The sequence below is a fragment of the Sipha flava genome, unplaced genomic scaffold, assembly GCF_003268045.1.
Source record: "Sipha flava isolate LNK unplaced genomic scaffold, YSA_version1 35a_pilon_pilon, whole genome shotgun sequence".
Classification (NCBI taxonomy): domain Eukaryota; kingdom Metazoa; phylum Arthropoda; class Insecta; order Hemiptera; family Aphididae; genus Sipha; species Sipha flava.
The window spans coordinates 1,086,413-1,110,749 of NW_020273058.1; the positions used below are offsets into that span (position 1 = coordinate 1,086,413).

Sequence of the window (24,337 nt, forward strand, 5' to 3'; positions counted from 1 at the left end):
GTTTCAAAAATAGCAAGAAAATTGTCTGTCAATTATCTTCAGGCAATGTAGGCATTAATTCATAGTTAAAATAATTGTTAACATTTTCTGGTTCTAAAAATACCAGGTAACGATGAATTCAAGGTCACTTAGATAATAGATACTATAGGCGCAATTTACTATAGTATTTTTACTACCTACTTAATGTGGGCGCAATTTACAGACGCCCGGATCTAATCGTCATTTAAAAGTAGATGATGGTAGTAATTTGAACAAGTTTCAGATAGTTTTCATTAATCCTGTTGCATTTCTCTAATTTTTCCATTATTGAGATATTAAAAAAGTTGAAACAACTGAAAAAATAACTGCGTATCGTATTGTATGTTGAATCGTATCAAATGTTCGTGAACAACTAAATCAGGTCAAGTTTCGTCCACACAATAAATATAATTCCTTTGATTTACTGTTTTTTTTTTTCGAACGCGAACGAATCATTCAACAAGGTCTGACCAATCTTTGCAGGCCTGTCTATAGACAGGTTAATATATATATATTACAACGGACGATGCCGAACGTGTCGTCATATGTGCCTTTGCGAAAATTCGTCGTACAGTTTGGTCACGGCTTATAACATCGATCATTTTAACTATTAACATTTTCGGGTAAATGAAATCGTGTTCTTAGAAAAAAACAAGAAATGAAAACAATTACAACACATTAACAATTCTGTGTGGTGTTTTATCAAATATTGATTATCATGAGCTTTATTTAAACGAAACAGCTTGTATTAAGTATGCACCAATCACTTCAGTGGATGTAAAACGTCTGTCTTCGATGTATGAAAATATTTTGTGTGATGATAAAGCCAGTTTCCAAACTGAAAATCTATATACATGGAAGTTAATTATTATTTTAATTTTTTTATTTAATTTTATAGCTAATTTAAGTTAACTTTTGTTCAGGTTTTTTTATTTTATATGATTTTTTTGTTATTTATTTTGCTTTAAAATTATGATTGGTCAGAGGCGTAAATTCGATAATACATGTTATTAACAAATAAAATATACTTATCTAATTTTTTAAAAAAAAATATCTTGATATCGATGCTTAAAACTATATAGTTAAAAATATTTTTTTTCTTTTTTTAATAACATTTGTAATCTATTTAATTGATTTGACCAAAGTTTTCGAAAATTACAGTGGTTACCAAGGCACTCTAGGTTGTCGCCGTATAATCGCTTATAGTAGTTATATTTTCTTTAAGTTCTCGATCAAAATGTCAATCTTATATTATATATCAATTTTTAGTTATTTGGTTATTCGTGTATAATAGTCTGGTATAGGATCATGGATCAATATAGGAACACGAATTTCCTTTCTTTTAGTATTAAAGCAACACGATTATTCAAGATGCCATGAAAACGTTTTTTTTCGAATTGATGGTTTACTAACCTCAAGTTCTATGCAATTTTTCAAATTAATGTTATTTCAAACTTATCGAAAATTAGAATTATTACAATTTGAAAGTATAATCGATTTAAATCACGAGACTTTAAATATTAACTACTGAGTACAGTTTTGATTAATTAAAAAGTACACATATAGTTCAAAATAAATAATAATTTAATATATTTCCAATACGTAAACAATACCTGCTTAAAAATATTTTCCTTATTTTAACAAATACAATATTAAACTCAGTAAAAGATTTTCCTTATAATCTAAGTGCATAACAATAAATATTAATTAATTATCCTTAATTTAATTCAAGATTAACAACTATACTTAATTATTGCAATGGTTCGAACCATGCCTCGTATGACTCACAACAAACACTTAGGTGAAATTCAAATAGTGGATCAATGAGTCACACTAGTACGTGCATTTACTTTTACATGTACAACAAATAAAAACGCAATGAGACATAACAAGTTAACAATGGTTCATATTATTACTTTGGCGTCAAAACTGTCATCACAAGTAATATTAATAAATTAATAAATTGAAAGGATCAAAAATAGTATTGTTAACAGTTAAATATGACAGTTGTTCTAGTCGAAAAAAAATATGATTTATAAATATTTCGGATTTTAAATTTTCATTTCAAAATTGTTAGTGTTCGTATAAAAGTTAAACAGCTATGTAGGTAGGTATGTATAATTTCAGTGACACTATTATTAATAATAATAATATTAATTACAATTTATGATTGTAGTAAAGTAGATCTTAATATACATGTAAGATGTACCCTACGTAGAAAGTAGTAGAATCAGATCCTATTATAAATATGTTAACGACAAAATAGTCTTATTAATTACCGTACAGACTTTCATGCGTTATAATAAATGTTACTCCTATTAGATTTCGCTATGGCTGTGTAATGTAGATACCCGTATGGATATATACACAATCTTTTTACGATTTTTTAAAGTAGTGTAATGGATCCAGTTATGATTTTATGTCGGAAAAAAAAGGAATGAATATATGTAAAAAAGTATAATTTTTTTCCGATCCTAACCTAACCTTGTCCTTTTACGTCATAAACTCAAAATCATGTATATCTTCTTGAACGGCTATATGTCTGTAAATATTGAACATGGCACCGAGGACGTCTTTGGGTTCCGACCCTCCGTTGTTGGTACTCCCAGTGATGTAGTTGTACATTCCAGATAATAAACCACCAAAAGCGCTTACCATGTCGGGCACGTTGAATGTGATCGGAAATATAGGAACAGTCTCTACTAGATCGCCGATCGCCGAGTAGAAAATCCTAGCCATTTCTGGTACGTTCGTTCTGTTGGCACATCAAAATAATTGTTAAATTTGATTTATTTTTATCATATAAAGCCTCGGTAAATGTGGAAGCATTTGTTAGTACCAAGTGGTTGTTGTGTTATCAATGTCGAATACATTTTTTGTCTAGAGTCGTTTAATTCGTATTTTATGTACTCGACGTTTACTAGTTAGATCCCGAAGACCCTTATTTAGTCTAGTTAGGTTTCAGTGTTTTACAAATTAATTTTTAGTTACTTTGAAATTAGAACATAGGTATGATCTTTTTTTAAAAGATTCTAATATATGGTATATAATTATGAATTGAAAATTAGAATACTGGTATATGATAAATAAATAAAATTATAAAAAAATTAAAAACTAATACAGTTGGTAAAAATTTAAATGATAGAGCTTTTACAAACTCAAATCTATTAATTTTTTAACATTATCTAGTATATATATACTTGTAAGTTATAGGTTTAATTGTCGTAGTGGTCGGACCGAACTCGTATGTTATCGTTTTTATAATCGGACCCAATTAGTTTTTGATCTTTATAATAAATATTACATGGGATCAAACTCGGATACGCCATATGTACTTAGGGAGAGCTTAAGAATATTGTTTCGTTTCAGATAAAAATAAATATAAGATTATTTAGAGGTTAAATTTGATGTTTAATAATCTCATTGTTTAATTTGAAGTTGACTGATTAATATTTTAGCATACGTTTTACTGTAATAAAGCTGAGTTTAATTATTCATAGATATTTCTGAAAAAATAATTAAATCACGCCATTATTGAAATACTTTTATGCTATATGATATTTATAAATACGGATTATATTCCCGTAGAATATGATATGTTAATACAATAATATCGAACGTTTCACCGGGAACGATAAGATGTTACTCTTCGAAGTGTACGTGAGACTGTATACACATGTTTGTTGGCAAGTTTATTTATAAATATACTAATGTAGATTTAACCTAACCTAATTTGATTTTCTACCAATACCAGTTATGGTTAACTATACGAATTTCAACAAAGTAAAATAACTGGTATACCTAGTAGTGTCTGTGTATTAAAATCTACTAATATTTATCTTGCCATCCCATGTGTATAACTATATAGTTTTATCGGAATCAGTGTTTAGTATTTTATCTGCTAGTCATTACGTGGATGAATAATAATTTCTTTTTTAGAGAAATTTGATCGTATTTGATCAACATAAATATTTGAAAATATTCTACTTACGCTGTCTCGGTCATTTCATTCAACGGCACTGCTGGTACTACACCTGTATCTCTTAAATATTTGGTTACACCGGCATTTGCATAAAATATATTAAGCCAAAAAAATACGAGAATTATCATCTGAAAACAAAAATATATTGATGTTATGATGTTCAATAAGAAAATAATTGTTTGAAATAAAATTTTTCTTTTTTCTTTTTAGAAGGAAAGATAAATTGAACATCGATACAATATATCATAATGTATACTAGGTATAAAATGTAATTAGTAAGTGTGATGAAGTGTTTTTTAAATTTTTACGCAGGAATGCATTTAAACAAGGCTAACTCATTAGAGTATGAAATACGCTTGTAATTTGCGTTCAAATTATTTACTGAGTGAACTGAGAAATTTATATTTATATTGATATATTAATTTTTTTAATAAAAATACGCATTTATACTTTTATGAGTAAAATTAATTCTATAAAAGATTCGTATCAGTATAACACCACTTAATATGGATTATAAATTGGACTATGTAATATATAACAGTATATAGAAAAGATCAATCTTCTTTTTGGTTTCCTAAGAGTGATCAAAAAATTAAATTTGCCATGTAGATATTTTTAATTAAATAATCTTTCAATTTTAAAGCTTTTAAAATACTTGAACACAAACTTTCTTGTATAGCTATTTAGTTCTATAAAAAAAATAATTTAATGTATGTTGATACAAACATTTGAAAAAATTTCTTTTTAACAATGCATATAATAAGCTTACATGTTATGTAGATGAATGGTATATCACGGCTTTAAAATGGAAACGTTTTTTTATTGAATTAAAGCATCTTTATGAATATTATTATTTGATAAATATGTTTGCATGATATTTTTATAGTATAAAAATTGTCTTGATGATCAAAGAAAATATTTATAATTATATTATAAAATTTACGAGTATGTACAGTGTGAGAAGTGAGGTGAAATAAAAAGTGAAATGATTATCCACCATGCACATATCTCTTGAACCGTAATTTTTTAAACTTGATATCCAGCTTCCACAGCGGTAGGTATTTTATTTTTTTAAATCAAAAAAAGGTACAGTGAAAATGATACGCATTAAATAACGGATACATTTCAGAGAAGTAGGTTAATTTATAAAAAAATAAGTTTTTTTGCGAAATATTACGATTTAGAAAAACTTTATCGTCATTATAATAGGTTAATAAACTTAGATGTTCTTGATAAAACTTAGAGTAAGTAATTCTTTCTAAATAGGCAAATTATAATTTGTAGCCATTGGACAAATTTATTGATATATTTATTACAAATCACGCATAATATGGAAATAAGAACTCTTTATCCACCCCTCTTGCGCATTTACGTAAAATCTAGAATTGTACGTTTTCAACAAAAAGAAAATATTATTTTAACATTAACCTTAATCATTTTTTCCTAAATAATATATTTGAAATATTTATTATGTTGTTATACATTTCTAAAGATACACATTCCTGTTATTTGTTGGTATATTTAATTTTAAAAGTACCAATTACACAGTATGAATACTTTAAAAATTACCATCTTAAAATATTTTGCTAACAAAATGTTTGGTTTTTAAACCGTATAATAAAAATTCATTGTACTTCCAGAAATAATTAAAAATACAAAATTTGTAAGCTTAGAGGAACGAAATAATATATAATATTGTATATGAAAACAATTATTGGGGGAGATAAATACGTCAAGATATTCGGAATATTTTAAAAGAAGACAATTTTTATTTACTATAAATGATTTGCCAATTAAATATTTTAATTTTTACTATTACTCATATTCTTACAAATGCGCTAATATAATTCTCAAGTATTGCTGTAATGTAAAAAAAGATTAACTTTTAGTTGTTTTAGTTTTTTATATAAACGCCTATAGTTTCAATAATTGAATTATAGTCCTGTTCGTAAATGCGCATTTAATATTTAAAAAAATATACACTACGTAGGTCTACTAGATAATAATGAATAATGGTCAAATTCTTTTAATTTCTCCTGGCATCTCAATAAACGCAGGAAAAACCGGTTCTCGTGTACCATTTGGTTAGGATTTCAGTAAGAAATAAAATAAACTGCTGAAAGTGGAAATTCCACAATACTAGGTAGATGGGTACCCAAAGCATTATTGTACTAATGTAGAAAAAATTACGAGTTCATTTAATCGTCATATAGTAAAAATTCCGAAAGAGATTTTTATGCCTGACTAGATAGAATAGTCGAATCTCGCTCTCAAATGGTTACTTCTATTTAGTGTATACTTGTGCATAATTTACTGTCAACTAATTATTTTCTATGCTGCATTGAGTCGATTGAAATGTATTTGTCTATAGAACGGGTTGTAATCGTAGAGTCTTACTCTTCAACCTCTCATTGGCAAATATATAAAAGAAAACATTTTTTTATGATTATTCACACTTAGCATTTATACATTATTTGTCCAAACTGTTTATTTTCGGTTTGGTGTTTAAGTCTTACATATCTGCTGTGAAATGTAATCAATATATACAAGAAATAATGTAAAATTATTTTTATATTGATTTTGTTGTTGGTTATATTATTACATTTTATTAATTATACATGTTTAACGTTCCAAATACATAATAATTATAATTTAATATTTTTAAAACATTGTCGTGAACATAAATATTTGAATGTTTACAAGTATTTTTTCAGGTCTTTTATTTACAATTTTATTCATATGATTTAAATTGTAAAATAGAATCGTATGTACATGTTACTACTATATACTATAAAGAATCTTTATAGTAATCTATCATAATTTATATTTATTAAGGATTTGTGCTTTCTCGTGTATGCTAAGAACGGATCGGTTTTATATTTTCAAAACAATTTAAAACTGGTTTGATAATATAAGATAAATTTGAAAACGAAACCAGAAATAATAAAATATAATTAAATTAAATTAAGTAAAATAAAAACGCTAACTAATGGCTATCAATTAAGTATAAATAAAGTGAAAATATTTTTAATTTAATTTTATACTATTACAGACTATGGTTATTGATATAACTGTATAAAAAACATAGGAACCAAAAAAATAATACATGTTATAACCTAATTATTATAATACTACTTCTGTAAAGTGTTATTAATGTTATTAGTGTTCTAAAAAGTTATTGGACACTGTTTAAAATTAACTAAAGCTATTTTAATATTGTACTGCTGTACTATTGTGTAAATATTATGAAAAAAATGTAATAATAATGATATATGTTGCCATTTGGTTATTTTTTGAACGTGTTTAATAATTTTAAAACTATTATGGCTCTACTGTATAAATAGATTAAGGTTTAAGTTCAAAAAAAACTTTCAAAGTAGATGCCCGGTAAAATATTTATAGTAGTTACACAACGTTGAATTAATTAATTTTTTTTTTCATTTTTAAATTTATTCCAAAAATGATTAATTGTTAATTCTATCAAATTAAAAAAAAAACATTCAACTAATATATTTTATTGAATTTCTTCTAATAATAAATTTGATAAAATGTTGTTAGGTAACTGAAAACACGAATAATCAATTAATGTCAATGACGGCTAAATTATTTTTTAAATTTCCATCATTAGTATACGTCTTTTCAGATCTTATTAGTTACTTTCCATAATTGAGAGATAATTTAATAATTTAAAATAAAAATTTAAAAACATAAGTAAATTCAAAATGATTCTATCACTAATGATGTTAGAAATCTCTACCGACACAATACAAAATATAATTGTTGTTATAATTTAATTTCTTTGAACTCATAGTAGGAGTACTTATGTTACTCGAATCTTTATGCTGTTTCACCATACTTAGGAATTTGTTTTATTCCTTGGGTCATTCGTGGAAATCATTGAAGGAGGATTATTTATATTACAACTTTATTCATCTCACGGTTTACTAGAGAAAGTTTTGAATTCTTATCGTAGGAATCAAAGACAAAAAAAAAATATTACACCGGCTCCGTAGCCTCCATATCTTATTCTTTTATGTAAATAAATATAAATATTTGTATAAGTGGCGATGAATGGTTCCTATAGAAAGTGCAATAACATAGTCTTATTACTGTATGACAAATCGATTCACTTATGGAATACAATAAAACAATTTATGTTGTTCGAAAACAAGAACTTTTCATTTCCATAAAAAAAAAAAAAAAATACTTTTTTTGTTTAAACGTCTTTCTATTATATTCTAATTGATTTATAATCATTCACAATTAATATAAAGTTTTATATAATTTTAAATCTTTAGACTCTATATTTTATGATAGTGTTCAAATTTTATTTTAGGAAATAAACTTTAATTATTAAATTATAATATTTTTAATATTTGGATAATAAATATCATATATAATTTCAATAGTTTTAATTTAGATTGAGTATAAAACAAATGATATCTATGTAAGTGATATTTTAAAGTGTTATTTAGAGCTTTTTATATCAATTAATTTAAACGTGAATATAAGTCATACTTACTAATCGTATTTATTATATTTTTATAAATGTTGGTGAAATTTATATTTATTAAGATTTACGAGTATATTGATTATTTTCAAAGTTAAAATATTTGTTATGCATTACACATCAAATGTTATTACTATTTTTTAATAAAATAACTATTCGAAAAACAGCGTATACTTTGAATTATCATGTATACTTAATAGTGAACTATTTAATCCATGCTAAAACATGTATAAGTTGTATACAATTATTTACACATTGGAGTAAATTTTACTTTAAAGTAGGATTTACTTTACTTATATTATGTTCTGATTTATGAATTAAAAACAACTACTTATAGATTTAGAGGTATGAAAACTATTTGATAGAATATATCAAATTGGTCTCTTATAAAGTAGGTGGTTAAATAATATTAAAAAAATCTAATTTATTAAAGAAATTTAAGTAAAAAAATATAACATACAAAACAGTTATGATAAATTGTTATTTTGGAATATTTTGAATTTAAAGAATAATTAAATATATGTAGAGTTGTAGATGCTAATTTAGAAACTGTACTTACATTACAATATAACTTGTTTGTCCAGTATCTCATCATATTTTTTTGTTATAGTTTTAACGGTAATATTAAATAAATAATTTGCACTGTCTTTAGATATATTTCAGTTACTAACTGTATTACTGCAGGTAACACGATCGTTCGAGAGTCGAGTAAAGACTGAGAGAACTTTCTTTTTTTGAATACTCAATGCGGCGGCTAAAGAGAAGCTGTTACCAAAGCTGGTTTATAGAAAAGGGTAGTCATGTGCGTAGATACATCCTACACAATATTTATTATTTTTTATTTATTTATTTATTTATTAATTAACACCCGCAAGGGGTAAAAGTACAGTGGTTTAATATTAATTTTATTATTATATTAACAAACATACAGGTAATATAGTTATTTAAATATACATAATTTTAACTTATACAACGAATTAAAATTAATTATTAACTTCATTACATGACTTAGGCAAGCGGGATATTGGACTATTAATAACATAATTTCGAGTGGTTGGAGGGATATGAAAACTTAATATGTTTCTAGTATTAAAAGTAGGGACTTTAAAACCAATTAATGATAAAAATTCTGAACAATCTATCATACCATTTAATAACTTATACATAAACACTATATCATTGTACTTACGATGGGTAGCTAATAGTTTAAGACCAATACGGTTTGCAATATCAGAAGGAGACATGTTTAAAAATCCCATTTTATATCCAAAAATATGTATGAAACGTCTTTGTAGTTTGTCAAGTTTTTCAATTTGACCAGACTGTGACGAATTACAAATCACAGACCCAAGTTCCAATATAGACCTAACTAATGCATGGTAAAGTGTAGTAAAACATTTTATTTCCTTAAATTCGGCGCAATTTCTTTTCATAAAACCAAGAACTCTCAATGCTTTATTATAGAGGGAATCTATATGTGCATTGAAATTTAAGTCATTTGAAAAAATAATGCCCAAATCTCGTACATTATTCTTTTGAATAATTTCTTCATTGTTAATATAAAACTTAAAATTAATTGCAGAACTATGGCGATGAAAAGAAATGTGAACACATTTTGATTTATTAATAGAGAGACCATTTTCTAACCACCAAACAACTAGTTGCTCCAAATCTGATTGTAAGTTTTTAGCATCAGAAATTGAAGACAGAAGCAAATACATCTTAAAATCATCAGCAAAAAGTGAGTACTTAAAGTACTTAAAGTATTACAGTACTTAAAAACATTTCCAACGTCATTTATAAAAATTAAAAAGAGTAATAGCGATAAATGATCTCCTTGGGGTACTCCTGATGAAATAGACACTATATTAGAAATTGAACTGTTAATTTTTATCATTTAGACACGGTCAGTCAAATAAGATTGAAGCCAAGATAAAAACGGGTCACTTATACCAATTGCGCTCAATAGTCTTCGCCCAATTGTCGTGCGCTCAATTTTCTGCGCTCAATTGTCGTGAATCCAGTGTATACAGACTTAAAAAAAGCATTTGACACTGTTGATCAGTTTATTCGTATCAGTAAGCTCAAGAAAATTGGTATAAGTGACCCGTTTTTATCTTGGCTTCAATCTTATTTGACTGACCGTGTCTAAATGATAAAAATTAACAGTTCAATTTCTAATATAGTGTCTATTTCATCAGGATTCACGACAATTGAGCGCAGAAAATTGAGCGCACGACAATTGGGCGAAGACTATTGAGCGCACGTAACTTGAGCGCTGCGAAAATTGAGCTCTAAGATAATTGAGCGCGATATAATTGTGCTTTTTTTCATTTTCTTTAATAATTTGACTATTCATCAAATTAATACGACCACGACATTTTTTTTCGTATTGCATTCGATACATCACTAAATATTGACAACTAACCTTTTTGACTTTTAATAATTTCCATTTTATTATCAAAATTATAATTTAAAAAAATTAAAATGTTTTATACAATTAAATTAATAGTGTTCAGTATGCACGTGTGAAAATATAACATCAATAAATACCTTGCAAAGTTCACATGTGTAGTTATTCAGCGATAAGAGCCTACATTTACTGCTGCGTTACCGTCGTTGGAATTTTATTCTTTCAATAACACCGTATCGATAACATTATCTGATTATTATCAAATATAAGGATTTATCTGACGGGTTATATAGGTATTCGCAGATACTGCGAACAAATTCATTTCTAATTTCATAATTTCATGTACAGCAGTTCTGCACTAAACTTTTACTCAGTATAGTATAATATTATATTAAAGCGCTCAACTGTCTCAGTGCTTAATTTTCGCAGCGCCCAATTTTCGCCGCGCTCAATTGTCTTCACTCAATTGTCTGCGCTCAATTGTCGCGCGCTCAATTGTCAGGACACCGTATACACTACGTCGACTTGTTTACCACATGACACTTCTTGGGCTAAAAATGTGTAATATACTAAAAGATTAGTAGTAATTGATTTTTCACTTCGAAATCCGTGTTGTTCATTCATTAGTATATTACTAAAAATCTTTGATATCTGAGGTACAATAAGTTTTTCAAATAATTTTGGTAAAGTACTTAATTTTGATATTGGTCTATAATTGTTGATATTAGAGCGGTCTCCAGATTTCCAGATCGGAGTAATAAAACTAGATTTCCATTTTAGGGGAAATTTGCCAGCTTTTAAAGACAGAGAAAAAAGATAATGAGTAGGTTTAGCTAAGGCATAACGATAGTTGTTAATTAAAATAGGTGGCAACATATTTGGTCCTGAACATGTTTCAAATCCTAAATTACTTAAAGCATCAAATACTTCTTCAACAGAAATTGTAATATTAGAACAATATACTAAGTCTTCAATGTGATATAATGAGGATGGATTTACAAAATTTGGTTTTTTGTAAACAGAGCCAAAATAATTAGAAAACAAATTTGCAATATCTAATGGTTTATCGGAAAGCTTACCCTCATATGATATACTATTCGGAAAGTTACTACTTGTTTTAGAATTTTTAATATAATTCCAAAATGAGCGAGGATTTTTAATGAGTGAATTTTGAATATTGGTTAAGTATAGTGAATAACATAATCTTGATTTTTTTTTACAAAGTGCTCGCAAATAAGAAAAATGAATATGATCTTTGTTATCGCCAGAATTTTTTAACTTTCTATGTGCTACTTTCTTCTTTTTTAATAACTCACGGAATTTCAAGGAAAACCAAGGGGGTGTAAAGCGTCTTCGCTTATTTTTCTTAGTTATATTTACCTTAATAATGTCAAACACACTCTTATAGAAGAATTCTGTTGCTTTGTTAATGTTAGATTCATTATATAAATAACTCCAGTCAGCATTATGTAACATTCTAGAGATTATCTCATAATTTGCTTTTTTAAAATTATAATCTAAGGCATTATCTGTAGGTATATTTACTATTATATCATAATAATTATATGTAACGCTCAAAACAGGATGGTACTTATCAGGGAGGAGAAGAAACTTGTCTGAAATAGAAACAGATAATTTTAATATATTTGAAAATATTAAGTCTAATTGTAATAATATTACAACAAGTATTAATAAATAAAAACACTATAAATTCGATATGTATTTGTACTTATACGAAGTTTTGGGAGCAAATATAGTCTTCACAATTATGAAGATTTCAAATATTTTCAAATATTTTAAATCGTATTAGATACACATAAACGATTTATGTTCCTTAATTTGTAGAAAATGGTAAGTAAAAAAAAACAAGCAAGTTAAATCATCACGTTTTTGTCTTTATTGAAATAAGATAAATGACAAGTAATTAAATAGTTATAAATACGTTTAGTTTGTTGATGAATTAAAAATTGATTATTATTTATGTTTGTTAAATATTACTTGTAGATATAAACTTAATACAAAGATATGAATATATGATATTTACTAATATTATATATGGATTGAACTGTTTAATGTAAATTTGGTACGTAAATGTAAATTGAAGTCCAAGAGTTTGGTTCAGGTTTGATAATCAAATTTAAATTGTCAAAAACCGAATTTAATCGAATTCAAATTGAAATAATTAAATTTAATGGCCTTACATACATTTTGTTTTTACATATAACTATTTTATTTTTATTTCTTATTATTATCTCAATGTTCGAAATTGAGAGATCATGGATAATTTATTTTGATTTTTAAGTCGTAATTAATACATAACGAATATTTAAAAAAAAAAAAATCATATTGAAGTAATAATAATAATAAAATTATACTTATTAAATAATAACTGTATCTTGTGTATCAAAATACATTTGATACAATAGATTTTAACTAAAAAAAATATTGTGATGATTTATATCATTCAAAATTTGATTATTATTTAATGAAGGAATATTGATATATGATACTTGTTTTATTTTAATTTGAATTATTTTGATATTTTTACGTATTATATTTTTATTGCAAATAATGAAATAAGTGGCATAATTAATATTATTTTCTTGTTTCAATCCAATACAATATTATTTGTGAGTTCGATTCAACGTTTAATAAGTTACTACCATTAAAATATTTTATTCCGGTCTTATGTCATAATTTTGAGTTATAGCAAACTTTAATATAATATATTACAATATGTATGTATATAAAAATGAATACAAATAAATAATTATATAATCCTAATGTATAAATATATAAATTATTATTATATATTTTCACGTTGAGCCTAAAATATATTATTCTTGATCTTCAGGATGGAAAGCTGCATATAAACGAGGGAATAATAATTGTTTTAGACGTGCAAGAGGCGGTTTCGGTCTACGAGTGCTCGTTTGAACTTCGTAATGTGCCTGAGTATTTGGCACGTAGTATACGGGCAACGGTAAATCTGGGGACGAAGTAGAAAGATTTTTGTAGTAGAAAAACACGGAGGAGCCAACAACGGGTTGGGCAACTAGGTTCAGCGGTGGAACTTCATTGGGTCCACTATAACCAGATATAGGTTTTGGATCACTCGAAGCTGTATTTGGTCTGGGTGGACAAATTGGTTTTTGAGGAGTTGGTAGGCATTGAGGTTTTTGAGAAGTCACTTCCGGACATTTGGATTTTGGAGTAGTTACTTCCGGACATTTGGGTTTTGGAGTAGTTACTTCCGGACATTTGGGCTTTGAAGTCGTAGTTTCTTCAGTGCATATCTCTTGTTTTGGTGTAGTAACTTCAGGACATAAAGGTTTTGTTGTAGTTATTTCTTCCGGACATTTTGGTTTAATTGTAGTCACTTCTTCAGGACACTTAGGTTTTTGTGTTGTAATTTCTTTATGACATTTTGGTTTAGTCGTAGTTACTTCTTCGGGACAATTCGGTTTTGGCGTAGTAATTTCCTGGGGACAATTCGGTTTTGGCGTAGTTACCGCTTCAGGGCATTTCGCCTTAGTCGTAGTTTCTTCTTCAGGATATGGCGGCTTAGAAGTCCCTAAATCGAAATAATACGGTTTCTGCGTCGTAGGATCTTTGTAACCCTCTGATTTGTCCGGATTTGTATTTTGATTGCTAATTTCATTTTCTAACGGTACTGGAATGATCACTATCGTACTTGTGCCGTTGCATGGAAGTATAATTTGTGTGTCATTAGAATTATCTATCTGGTCTCCATCGTTCTCTGAATTATTGATACCGGGTCTCAAGTCATTTAGGTACTCTGGAGGGTTGTATACGGAAAAATAGTTTTGTATGCGTTGTATGAAGCGTTCAATTGGAGCAGGAAACTTGCCTCTGAACTTGTTGGGAACATTGGGTTCCAAGCGTATCAACGTCGGAGAGCTATCTTCTTTACCGGTCTTAACATTTTCCGGCGGAAGTGCCAGGTATATGTCGGCATTGGCTGATTTTTTCGGCCTGAAAATTGAAACATCGATTTAAATTAAATTAAATAACACACTTATAAATTAAGCTGTTCTTGTTGTTTGATCATTGGGTTTCTCACTCAAACTTGAAAATTCAATTTGTTCTCGTTAAGTAATGCATAATTTACGTATGTATCTAAAGCTAATAATTGAATATTTTAAATTCTCATTCTACTATCTGAACCTAATGGACGTTCTTCCTCTCTCGCATGCTTTAGTAACAGTCAGTCAATTATGTACACATGTAATAATAATGATGTTCACCTTGATCTGCCAGGATCGTTCTTGTTGAGTACATTGACGTTGCTTGCGATGCTGAATTGTTCGTAGCATATTATAAAAACCACAATAACCTAATAATATATGTATAAAAAAATGTAATTAGTAAACATGACCATATTTTGTTTAATCGTATTATATATATGTATGTATGTTTAGCATCAAAAATTCGCATTGTAATTACAATACATAAGGTATAACTGTTAACTGTTAAAACTGTAGAAATATAGTATTTAATAAATTGTAGTTTTAACCCTTTGTTGAACACCTTATGTTTTATAGTTTTGAGTCAATGTACGTCGATATAAAAAACTGTAATAAATAAGGAAATAATATACTTATAAAGTATCGTAACAATATATGAGGGTAATTAATAGTATTATCCATTCATATATTTCATTTATCAAAACCTAATATGATAAAACTTATAATTACACATCAATTTAATTGACGTTACGATAATACTATCGAAATTACGAAACACTATCAAAATACATTCAAATTATTTATGATTATAATAAGATTGGTTAAAATAATTTTATTTTTAATATCTTACAAAGAGTTTAAATAATTGTATAAGAACTGCCCTGTGTTTAGTTTTTTTATTTAAATTTTACATATTAATATGTTTCTCGACTTAAACTTAAGTTTGGCCGAGCATTCACAATTATATCAGAATTATTAGTTATTTTAAATGTTTATGTTTAACATTTTTTTTAACTAGGTAGTTGAAGTATTAAATTTTATACTAACATGATTCCATACAATTTTAAATATATCATGGATTTTATATTATCATGTTTTACTTCTTCGCACAGTATAGATAGGTAATGTTATAATATTATCATAATTAACTGTTAAATTATAAGTATGTATTTATTAAACCAATCAGCTACAAATGTATATAATAACCTATTATTTTTATTTCTTACTGAGATTTATAAATACGAGCACGTACTATACATACGTATATGAATGTATTCATTTTAATTAATATTTTGAATACATTCTCGAATACAAACAAACAATAAACAAGTGATTAAAAAATTATTGTAAATAAAATATAATACAAAATTATTTTTTAATTGTGTATGATTTTCAAAGTTGAATTATAACTAATTTAAATCAAATTTGCTTCGTTTTTACTATAAAATTTCGAAATTTAACGTGGAATGAAAAATTCCAGTTCAATTTAAAATATATTAAAATATGTAACATATTATTACATAAATAATTTTTCTGAACAAATTATCGAGTCGACTTATAAACTACCGTTTATACGAGTACAGTGAAATAAAACATTTAAAAAACATTTTTATTATTTTTTTGTTATAAAGTACAAAATATTATTTGAATAATGGAAGGGAAATATAAAAATGTTATTGAATATATCTCTTAAATACAATTATCAAAATATCTTCGAAGAACTGTGAAAAACTAACTAAAATATTCAACGTTCATTTTCATACTTGTCGATGTATGAAAATATATTATAGAAATGGTACTACACAAGTTGTGGTAAAACGTCGAATGAAATATAATTATTTTTCGATTATTAAACCGTATCGATTTATTATATTCGTAACCATGTGGTACTCACCCAAAGTTTTGTTAAATCCATGGTATCTTGTTTTTAAAGCGCAGTAAGCAGTGTGCCTAGTGCGATTATGTAACGAAGACTGGCATGGTGAATCTTTCCGGTCTATTAAGCTCCCTTCCATCATCATATCAACAAGGGTCATCGATCTTTAGAACAAAATTTACCTGGTGCGCTGTTTGGGTCTCTGCTATAATCTGGTCTAACGTGTTATGCTATACATGTGCAACTCTGCATACCGATACCGTGCACCCGTGGGTCGAGATAATAGCTTCACAACGTACAGGTCAAAATGTCAACTCATTAACGTTCCCTGTCTGTATCCTCTCGAACGGGTTCGCTGAAGATGGCGTTCGTACTAACACGGCAATGCGTCTGTATAGATTAATCAAATCACAATTTTTTTGGACAGCGCTTCGCACGGATCTACTTCTACTTAAAGATCAAAAACATTTTATTTTTTCATTTTTTGCGAACACTACTAAACGGCAGCAAAACATTTTTCCTTATAACTGTTATAGAACAGTCCAGTCGTTTATTATAATTGAAAGTATTTTACAGCTTATGACCGTATTATATATTTTACATGGCAAGATTTTACATTTTATTAAGCACATCTTGAGAGTGAGTAACATCAGTTTAGTGTGTGTACTATAACATTATAACTCTGTATAATATCCGTATAAAATTACTATCACAAATTCGCCTTACACATTAATACTAAAAATATAAAATAAAAATATTTATCATTTTTGCGTTAGGGCTCCGATGTTTTGATTTCAGCTACTTTGTAAACTCCCAGTTCAGGTGCATATTTCGCCACATAGGCGGATGTCAACTTGTGGACGGGCGTTAGGTTAATCGTTGGCGTTAGGTCCAGTGATATAGCAGTGGCGCTGGGCTCGCTAATCGCCGTTGCATTTTTTCCTACAATCGCTGTGCCTATAGGTCCAGCGCCGGCTCGGCCACCGATTCCGGCGAACGCCATACCCTGTGGCTGAGCCACAGCTATTGTTGGATCTATATTGTGCATACGAGACAAATTAAATTATGTATAATAAAAAAATTAGGTACAGTAAAACTATAACAATAATCTAGGTATATATACGAGTTTACATTTAAACGAAATAGCGTGGAATAGTAAATTAAATTGTACGTTGCAAAAACGGTAGTGATTATTTTTAATTTTTTAATTTTTATTTGCTTATAATTTATTAATATATGCAATCTTAAGCGTACATTTATTTTGAATTGAATCGAAGTAGGAATTAAGGAAAGTCGGTGTAGAAGGATTTTAAAATACTGTGTTACATGTGAATATTTGCTTCTTCACATGCGCATCCGGAGGGGGAAATCCCCCATCTTACCTACAACCCCCAACAAATTGGTATAAATTAAAGGATCTAAATACGTCATGAGGCAATTTTTATGAGTTCAAATCTGATTCAAAACAATTGAGCACTTAAAATAAATATTATTAAACATATTTTATATCAGTGTAATAATTTCAAAATGAAAATTTAATGTAAAACTAATTCAATACTATGAGTAATTAATTTTAGTAAAATAAATACATTTATTTTTTACTAACCAATAATTTTATATTTGACAGCGATAAAATAATATTAAAATACAATATAATTTTGAAGTATTATTTGACAATAAATTCGTATTTTCACTTTGATTTATAAAAATAATACTAATATGTTCATCGAATTGGACTATATTACTATTATATTGGTTTTTACTCAAAATAACATTTATTATAAAAATTAATAATATTTATAATTATTGAATGAAAAAGTTGTATAAAATAAATTCAGTCGGGTTAGAGCTCCAAATTAGTTCGAACCTGTAGCTAATTTAGATTGTGGTTGATTTACTGCTTCCTGGGCTCCAGTTGTATTTGAATCGACAACAACGGAAGATTCGTCTTGTTGACTTTGTTGATCATATTGTTGTGGTTGTTGTTGTTGGAATTGTTGTTCTTGTGGTTGTTGTTGTTGATGGAATTGTTGATCTTGCTGTTGTTGTTGAAATTGTCCTTCTTGGAATTGGCCTTGTTGTTGTTTCTGGTATTGCAAGTATCTTTGGTAAGCTAGAGCTGCGGTACCATGGTTAAACTGAGCTGGGTTTTGGTAGTATTTTTGATCAGCAAACTATGAAAATTAAAGAACATTTTATAGTCTATATTTTGATGATATCATATAAATTAATATTTAATATTATATGAAAAGCGTATAAATGAGTGAAAATATAATTTTAATTAAAGATATGATTGTCATTGAGATTTCATAATAATTTTTTTTTACAAATTTTTTAAATTACATATTGTTACTGGAAATTTTTTTTATGTTATATGTTAAATATGTATATGTATTATTTAACAATAAATTATATATTTACTCCTTGAGATGCTTGAAATTCGGGCTGAGATGCTTGAAATACGGGTTGAAGTTGGTTTCTGTAAAACCAGAAATTGGAAACTGCACCATTACTCGCAGTATTCAACTTGGCTGGGTCATAAGCTATTGGTTGGTAGGGCAGTTGTGCAAAGTACTGGGGTTGGCCAACATAATCGAATGAGGATGGTGCCGATTGTTTGGATGGCAATTGTACTGTAGATTGTTCATTGCTTGCCGATTGTTCTGTCTTTTGTTCTCCTGTTGGTTTATCACCTTTTCCTGGGCTTGCTTCAGCAGTAGCTAAAATTAAAAATTAAATCATACGCTTTACATGCGTTATATTTGTACAGTAATACATGTAATCACATACAGGAAGCTTCAGCAGTAGATGCCGATGATGCTGATTCTGAACCAGTAGCTTGGCTTTCAGATGAACTGGAACTGCCGAATGGATAGTTTGGTACATAATTCCAGATACTGGATAAATACTCTCCCCAACTAGGTTGAGCAGGTGCCGGTGCTTGGGCTCCATCATTTTGAACGTATGGATATACGTACTGTTGAGGATATGCTGGATAAGGAGCATATCCGTAGTAGTAAGGATTATAGGCAGGATTAGCTCTAAAAAAACATTTATACACAAATAAATAAGTATTATACTTTGTATAATTATATAAGTTATAACTTATAATAATTAAATTTACATGTTGATTATATGCATTAAATATTTAAATTCACGGTTTAATAATATGTGATCAAAAATTAAATTCATATTCCTAAGAACACAATAAATAATATTAAAAATATTTATTTCTTATATTAAAAAATAAACAAATAACATTATTTAAATAATAAGTTATGGTTTTATGTATTATTAATGTGCAGGATCGTGTTTCTATGTTGAAACATTGATGCATATTAATATAATCATAACCGAAAATTGTATTTCTAATAATAAAATTGTTTGTTATGTATTCATAATCAACTTTAATCGAGTTGGGAAAGATATTTAATATGAAATATTAAAATATCTATTCTATCAATGCTAATTGAAATAAAGTTATAATTTATATTTTTATTATTAATACGATTTAAGTATATAATCTATTAATTCTGATTGTATACCTAGTAGTGGATCTGTATGTTTGCGGGTTGTAAGTAACTTTTAAATATTCTTACTACATACAGTTTTACAATTTATTAGGTTTTTGGTATTTTTCACATATTTTACTTACGGTACATAAACTTGACGGTAAGGAGAAGCGGCTATATAGGCGGGCTGAGCATTATACTTCGGTTGTGCTACGTAAAATTGAGGGTATATTTGAGGATTTGCTGTTGGGTATGGTTGAGGGTAGTATGGCACAGCAGTATTTTGTGGGGTCTTGCATTGAGCACCGACAGCCAACAAGCAAGATAGAGTAACGAACTGTAAAAAAGTAATGAAAAAAAAAAAAAACACTCGTTAATATTATAAATCACTGAGAACCATTGAAGTATAAAACGTATTTGATGTTAGAACTGATATTACGATAGTTGAATAATAATTGTGCTGTGTTCAAATATTATCTATGTACGAATAAACTCAACATGTTTACCTAATCCAGCTATTTTAATAACGGTTGTTAAAATTATACCTGCAATCCCACATATGTTTTTTAGAGCATTAAATGCACGTAACTAGCAGTATTCTATTGCGTATCAAGTAGTTATCAATAATTCTAATAACAATAGATTATTAGCCCATATACCTGTGGGCTATGACATATTATAGTGACGAGGAATGAGGATCATTACAAAGAATCGTAGTTGTGCAAGTGTAATTATAGATATCCCCTTCACTTATTTCCTCTTGGACACGGCGAGACAGTTCATTCGACAAATAGAAAATAAGCATATTGACAATATATCGAAATTTTTTTTAATAGTATAAGATAATTGAGAAAAGTAGACTTCAACGTGAATACGATCAGACATATTTTTTGTTTCTGAAACATTTGGACTTAATTATGTTTTTAAGTATTCTTTTAATTTTAGAAATCAACTAAAGTGTGGAACGTGTTGATTACACTAACAAATATACTTCTATGTTCTACAAAATTTTTTTTGTTTTGTACAAATGTACCAAAAGTTTTGTGCAGTAAATTTTTGGATAGAAAATATTGAACAAAAGTGTTATTGTTGACCGGTTATTTTTCGATTTAATTTGACAGTCACCTTTAAATGCAAGAAAAAATTATAAACAATGAATTATGTTTTAGATAACCCATTTACCATCAACTGTCTATTAAGGAGTACGAGTATTTTGTTTCAATAAAGGTTTATTTGAAAAATATGAACCGGTATAATACAATATAAAAAATTAATATTGATTTATATATTGAGTATATTTATTATAAAACATTTGTATTGGTTAATTTATAAACATTATATATTATACATTATATTTTGTACAGTTGTCATTTGAACTTTAATAGTATAAATTATGTGGTTACTGGTCCTGATAAATTATATTTAGACTGTCGTGAGAACGTAGCCTAGTAATATTCTAGTTAATAGTCTTCGTAGAAATCAGTTTCATTGATTTTGGTATTTTATAATTATAGGTTTCCGATCTTATATTAAAAAAATAGGAATTTTGTGCAAAAGCATATAAAATAATAATATACATATTACACAAACTACATTAGAAATAGATTCTACTAATTAAATAATAATTTGCAATTTGTGCATCATTTAAAAATGATTGGATTAAAAAATATTAAAAGGTTATTACTACTGTTTAGAATGTTTAAAACAAGGATAATCAAAAATATAAACTAATAGTTTATTTATGAACATTTAACTATTGAATCATTGTGAATCATTAAAATTAATTCAAATTATTTGTTGTTGCTATTGTAAACACAATATTATGGTACTATTTTTTTTTTTTAATATCTGAAACATATTGATCATTCATTTTTTCTAGTAGAACATAGAAATTCTTTCTGAATTCCATGATTTATTATTGTTTTTAAAAGAAATAAAATCACTTATCCCAGAGTTTTACTACACACAACTCCATTATCTCACTTAGAACCTGTTTTTAATCGAAAACTTATTTCCGGACAGTTTTTTGTAAATTCTGCTTTTGTAGGATTTGTTTACCCGAGCTAAATTTTAACTTAAATGTTTTATACATAAAATTATAAAAATATATTTTGCTTATACATTTATATTATAGATAATAAATATACTATTTATACAATATATATATATATATATATATATATATATATATATATATATATATATTTGATATAATCAATCATTATATTTCGATAATTTCGTATGTTTCTTTAAAGTGATTGACGTGTAATAAAATACAATATAAACATATAAATCAATAAAAATATAAAAACCAATATTTTTTTCAATCAGTAAATTATATATTATATTTGAATTTATTTTAAATATTTGTTATACAAAACAAAATGTTTTGATTTTTATACCATACATATATACACAATATTGTCTTAGACGTATATACTGTAGACAGTAAAAATTATGTTCCTATATAAATAGGTATCTCATTATTTTTAGTCGACTGATGAAGTTAAAATATTTGTTTTTAAATTTAGCAAAAAAATAACTTATGCTGAGTAGACACTCCATTGATAATACCGAACAATAATTAATAGCTTAAGGCATTAGTAAAAAATCAAATTTTTGCATCTCGGTTCATTGTTCTGACGAAACGGGTTTAATATTATGTATAATACATATTTTGGCCATTAACGAGAAACGAATGACGAGTTTCGATCGCACCACGGTTATCGAGCGTAAACTACTATTATAAACCATACACATGCTTCTTGATCTAGTCAATTTGCCTTGGGGTGTCCAAAGGTTATTGCTACTAGTCATTAAACTCCATGGGTTCAATTGAACCGTCGATTAAAATTATTTATTTTACCAATATATATATTTACCATTTAATTCGAATTTATTATATTAAGAAACATATAATTAAATATTTTACAAATTTAAATCAGGTGTTTAACATTAATAATTTATGATAAGAATAGCCGTGGAAAATATTTGTGTTATAAAGTACATACAATGTTAACCTATCTTGTATATAGTGAACAACTTTGAAGTATTCCGCGTACTCGTTATAAGTTTAAAATAATAAACTGTGAAGAGTTTTTAATTTATTTTCGAGTTTAATTTATCTTAATATTAAAATAACAATAATTAATGTTTTTAAAAATAAGATTTTACAAGTTAAATAACAAATAATATCATTATAAGATACGAATTTTAGAGTAAAATACAAATACTCATAATATTATTATATATTATGAGGAAACTAAGTAAATTTTCTTAAACTTAGTAAACGAAAAAATAATTTAAAAAAAATATGAGTGCTGGTAGCAAATGAATAACGATACAAAAATAAATGTTACTATTTTTTTACTACCAAAAGTGTTAAGTGTTTAAACTATACTATGTTGGCATGATGTATGTAAACAAATAACTATAATAGTGCTTACCTTGAACATGATTGCAGACTTGTGAAGACCAGTGAAGTGAAGTGTACGAGGAGCGTCTACATGCAAGCCTTATAAAGGAGTTGTACTCCCTACCAACGAGTCGAGGTAATTGCCCAACGATTCGCTCCGGTAGTAAGACCAAGCTGAGGACTTGTGATATGAAAAAAATAAAAAAATTATAGATTCTCGACATGATCTCCACCGAAGTGTAGGATCGACAACGGTTTTATCGTACATATTTGCATAGTTTATATGTTAACACCGGCGTAAAATGTTGGAATGGATGACATTTTTGCGGTTCAATGAAATAACTATAAAATATGGTACAGTTATCATTGTGATGATGTTCTGTTTAGTAGCAAATAGTATGAATATTATAATATAATTTTTCTACAACGAATCTTATTAATTGTACCAGCATCTAACCAACAAAGGTGTGTAAATAGTTGAGGGTTGAAATAATTCGAATCCATCGTATGTAAATTGCGTGTACCTTTTTAAACCATGCTTAACATTTTTCATTCGAAAATTTAAAATTGTAATAGTTTATAAGCCCATATATTTGGTACACTTGAATATTGCAAAACATAC

At 27.2% G+C, this 24,337-nt stretch overlaps 3 protein-coding genes across 4 annotated transcripts; all 3 read right to left on the reverse strand.

The window, feature by feature from the left end:
• Nucleotides 1-1,617: 1,617 nt before the first annotated feature.
• On the reverse strand, nt 1,618-9,224 carry LOC112687652. The gene is made up of 3 exons (XM_025560493.1): nt 9,070-9,224; nt 4,010-4,128; nt 1,618-2,773 (listed from the first exon to the last, which is right to left on the reverse strand). Exons 1-3 carry the CDS (start codon nt 9,103-9,105, stop codon nt 2,512-2,514), a joined length of 417 nt encoding a protein of 138 aa, XP_025416278.1. The 5' UTR covers nt 9,106-9,224; the 3' UTR covers nt 1,618-2,511.
• Nucleotides 9,225-13,493: 4,269 nt separating this feature from the next.
• LOC112687655 (extensin-like) lies at nt 13,494-17,265 on the reverse strand. The gene is made up of 3 exons (XM_025560497.1): nt 16,807-17,265; nt 15,192-15,280; nt 13,494-14,919 (listed from the first exon to the last, which is right to left on the reverse strand). The coding sequence occupies exons 1-3, from the start codon at nt 16,825-16,827 to the stop codon at nt 13,761-13,763; spliced, it is 1,269 nt and encodes a 422-aa protein (XP_025416282.1). The 5' UTR covers nt 16,828-17,265; the 3' UTR covers nt 13,494-13,760.
• Nucleotides 17,266-17,365: 100 nt separating this feature from the next.
• LOC112687654 (uncharacterized protein DDB_G0283357-like) lies at nt 17,366-23,855 on the reverse strand. 2 transcript variants are annotated; one of them, XM_025560495.1, is made up of 6 exons: nt 23,747-23,855; nt 20,444-20,637; nt 19,579-19,829; nt 19,210-19,508; nt 18,656-18,962; nt 17,366-17,823 (listed from the first exon to the last, which is right to left on the reverse strand). In XM_025560495.1, the coding sequence occupies exons 1-6, from the start codon at nt 23,753-23,755 to the stop codon at nt 17,561-17,563; spliced, it is 1,323 nt and encodes a 440-aa protein (XP_025416280.1). In that variant the 5' UTR covers nt 23,756-23,855; the 3' UTR covers nt 17,366-17,560. The 2 variants fall into 2 exon arrangements, with proteins under 2 accessions (XP_025416280.1, XP_025416281.1); XM_025560496.1 differs by lacking the exon at nt 17,366-17,823 and having other exon boundaries at nt 18,558-18,962; nt 23,747-23,854.
• Between the last annotated feature and the right edge of the window lie 482 nt (nt 23,856-24,337).